This window comes from Fringilla coelebs, assembly GCF_963513975.1.
Source record: "Fringilla coelebs genome assembly, chromosome: 5".
In the NCBI taxonomy this organism is placed as follows: Eukaryota; Metazoa; Chordata; class Aves; order Passeriformes; family Fringillidae; genus Fringilla; species Fringilla coelebs.
This window is the reverse complement of record NC_140033.1, coordinates 39,139,777-39,143,378: the sequence shown is the minus strand read 5'-3', so window position 1 is coordinate 39,143,378 and position 3,602 is coordinate 39,139,777. Positions and strand designations below refer to the sequence as shown.

Sequence of the window (3,602 nt, the reverse complement as noted above, 5' to 3'; positions counted from 1 at the left end):
ACCCTTAGTGTGCTACAGGGACAGAGCCATCCCTAAGCAAAGGCTTCTTTTATCATTGGTTCAGAGATGCTGCCAAAGGCCAGTCAGATGATAACTTCTGGTGACATGACTCAGCTGGGCTGGGTTCAAGTGAAAGATTTATCAGAGGTGAAATACCACTGCCAGGCCCCTTGGCCGCCGAGTGCTAGCAACACAAACACAAATGGCAAATACATCCTTATCCCACAATAGTGAGGGGTATATATCCCTTCCCAGTCAGAGTATTTATCATATAAAACATTTCTGGATCAACTGAAAGAGCCCATCTCTCCATCTCAACTTTTTTATTTCTTTTTTGGGGGTGGAGGTGGGGAGGGTTGGCTAAGAAAGTTTTGAATTATATCTAGAAGAGTGCAAAACAATGTAGTGCAACACATTTTTCATGGTAGATAGACCTAATTTAATGCCTGGAAGGAAATACTTGTTAAATCTGAAAACAGGTGAAAATTTGACCTGGTTATTTGATGTAGAGTAATGAATTTGCATCCTGAACCAAAAGATCAAAGTAATTAGGAGCAAATAAATCTATATTGCTCTCTGAATATTGTGAAATATACCTCGTGGCTTACGAAAGAAATACGTGTGGTTTGTTCTTACTAACTTTACTAAATTTGTCTCTGCCCCAGCAACAAGTAAAATTCCCCAGCACAGCACCAGAGCTAATCATACAGTTGCTTTAAGAGCAGAGTCACCACGCAATTTTAGGGTCAGATTCTGGAATACACAGTCCATTATCATACCCAGTGAAAGAAACTTGAGCTTTGCAAGGGTGGACGGGAAGGGAAGGCGGGGAGGAGAGGATAGAAAAATATGACTGTAGAATAACATTTTTACTTTTGCAGAAAATAAAGGAAACTCTGCCCATAACAGGACATACAGTGTGAGAATTTAAACATCCACGGTTTTGTTGCTCCATGAGTGGTCTCAGAATGGAGCTCAGGAAGGAGAGACAAGCTCCCAGGCCCCAGCCCGGCAAGACACTCCACGTCCCGGCTGGGGACGGCCGTGATGGGGGCGAGGAGGGAGGGTGCCCCGCGGGCAGGAGCCCAGGGGCGACCGAGGTTGGGTGGGGGTTCAACAGGGATGCTGGCGGGCGCCCCGCAGCCGAGTCTCGCTGCCCTTCCCCATGCCAGGGAATGCACTTAAAGAACCAGCCGGCCAGACAGCTCTCTCACAGCACGTTTTATTTGCAGCGGAGATTCCAGGGTAGCGTGTGTCCCGAGCCCCGGGGCCTGTCTGCCCTGCCGGGGTGCGGGAAATCCCTGGCCGAGGGCCGGCGCGGCGCTTTGCCTGCAGCCCCAGAGGGAAGCGGCGGCCCAAGGGGCCCCAGGGCTGCCCCTCTCGCCCGAGAAGTGTTTGCAGGAGCCTTGCAAAGCGCGGGAGGCGGCCCCGGCGGCAGGCGCGGGGTGCCGGCCCTCCGGCCCCTCATAGCGCCTGGTAGGTCCGTCGGGGCAGCGGCGTCCCGGGCGTCTCCGGCCCCGAGTCGATGCTGGCGCTGGGCGAGAGGGAGTCGGCGTCGCGGAGGGACAGCCCTGGTTCGTCCGCCGGGGAGAGACGGTCCACGATGCTGGAGAGGCAGTCCAGGCTGGACAGGGCGCTGCTCTGATCGGCGGCGTACCCTGCGCCGAGGGGAGGGACGGGGACAGAGCAGCGCGTTACCGCGGGTGCCGCGCTGCCTTCCCCCAGCGCCTCGGGCAGCGGGGGGTGCCCGGGCCCCGCCTCTACCGCCAGGCCGCGCCGGGTCGAGTCGCGCTTACCGTGGGCCATCTCGGCGCAGTAGACGGCGTCGAAGCTGCTGCCTCTCGCCGACCAAACGGGGCTGCCACAGTCGGCCTGCAAGACAGCGAGGGGCGAGTGCCGGCCGTGCCGCCCCCGCCCAGGGGCCAGCGGGACGCTCCCCGAGAAGGGAAAGGGCCATAAAGGCCGGCAGGGACGGAGCGAAGCAGCCGCCCCCAGCCAGGCTGCTGGCCCCGGGCAGCGCCTTCCCCATCTCCCCCAGCCCCCAGCCTTACCCCTCTAAGGCCGCGCTAAGGGGACAGCAGAGGGGACGCGGGCAGCGGGCCCTGCAGGGCGCCCTCGGACAGCGCTGCCGCCCCCACGCCTCCCCGGAGAGCCCACGTGCGTGCTCAGAGGAAAACCTGTTCTAGGGCAAACCGCCTGCCTTTTCCTGATGTCCCGATGCCTTCGGCCCGTCCCACACCCATTGGGACTGGTCCCACGGCGTTGGGCCGAAAGAGACCTGCCCGCGGGCCATCCTGGGGTCCCCACAGCCCTATGGCTGCTGCCTCTGTCTTACCATCCCATCGGAGCAGCTGGAAGTGGGGCTGGTCGGTTCGGAGCAACTCTGTCCCGGCAGGTGATAGTAGTTTTCTACTTGTTCCCTCAAGAGCTCCTGGAGGCTCTCGATGTATCTGATGGCGTTTCTCAGGATCTCTACTTTGGGGAGTCTTTGGTTGGGGTTGGCAGTGGTGCATCTCTTCAGGGTCTCAAAAGCCTGGTTCACTTTCTTCAGCCTCCGCCTCTCCCTCATGGTGGCTGCCTTCCGCCGGTCCATTGTGGTGGATTTTCTTTTGCAGGCTTTGCAAGCCCACATGAGGCAGTGACCAGCTTGGTGGTGGCCAGTGGGAGCTCGGACATGCTCCTCTTCCTCGGAGCAGGCGGGCTCGGGGGGCTCGTGGGCGCTGTAAGGAGGCAGATCCCTGGGCTCAAAATCCTCGGGGAACTCGCCCTCCGGGGAGGAGAGGCAAGAGCTGTCATAGAAGAGCTCGGACGGGGAGAACTTGCAGCTGTCCATCACCTCCATCCCTGCTGCGGAGGCGTCAGTACGGGACGGCGGCCACCGGCTCTCGGCGAGGCGCTCCGCAGCGCGCTGGGGCAATTTCCTCCGTAATTAGGGACCCGAGACCAAGTGTCCTTCGGCTGATGCGGGGGGCCCTTATATATACATGGAAAGGGAGGCTGGTCCGCAGAGGCCAGTCTTTATTAGCATATCCCACCACAGCCCCTGCCGGGAGCTGTCTGGACAAGCCCCCTCCAGTCCCCAGGAGACAATTTGCTCCGCACCGCTCCTTTGGAGCGCCGAGAGATGGGCACTTTTCTAATGAACGACCTCCCAAGCACTGGTTGCGACATCTCCGAATTTCCAGCCAAGTCTGTGAATTTGCAGTTTGGTACGGAAAGAGAAAGAGGGGCATTGGACGCGCACGAACCACTTGTCACTGGCTCCTACAGAGCCCTTCCTCGTCTCGGTGTTCACATCTCCCGTTTCCCATCACACGTTTCCTCGGGAGGGACACCTATAGTGACTACTTGCATCTCTTTATTTCCCATAGCCCGTGATCCAGGTCTAACCTGAAAAATTATAACCTTCTTCTTAGACCTAAGATGTGTTTATTTATCTCTAGGAGCGCTTTGTCCAGTAATTAAAGTTGTGCCACCAACCGCTCAAATTTACAAATTGGGGGACAGCAATGCACAGCTACTTGTGTCCAGGAGAGACGAGAAGGAGGGAAACCAGACTTTAGTGCTGCGTTCAGATCGGATCACAAGGAAAGGTACTCACA

General features: G+C 57.8%; 1 protein-coding gene across 1 annotated transcript; it reads right to left on the bottom strand.

Moving 5' to 3' along the window:
* Nucleotides 1-1,464: 1,464 nt before the first annotated feature.
* Nucleotides 1,465-2,842, bottom strand: MYF5 (myogenic factor 5; the record flags this gene model as incomplete). The annotated part of the gene is made up of 3 exons (XM_084206930.1): nt 1,465-1,658; nt 1,797-1,872; nt 2,336-2,842. 3 exons carry the CDS (start codon nt 2,840-2,842, stop codon nt 1,465-1,467), a joined length of 777 nt encoding a protein of 258 aa, XP_084063056.1.
* Between the last annotated feature and the right edge of the window lie 760 nt (nt 2,843-3,602).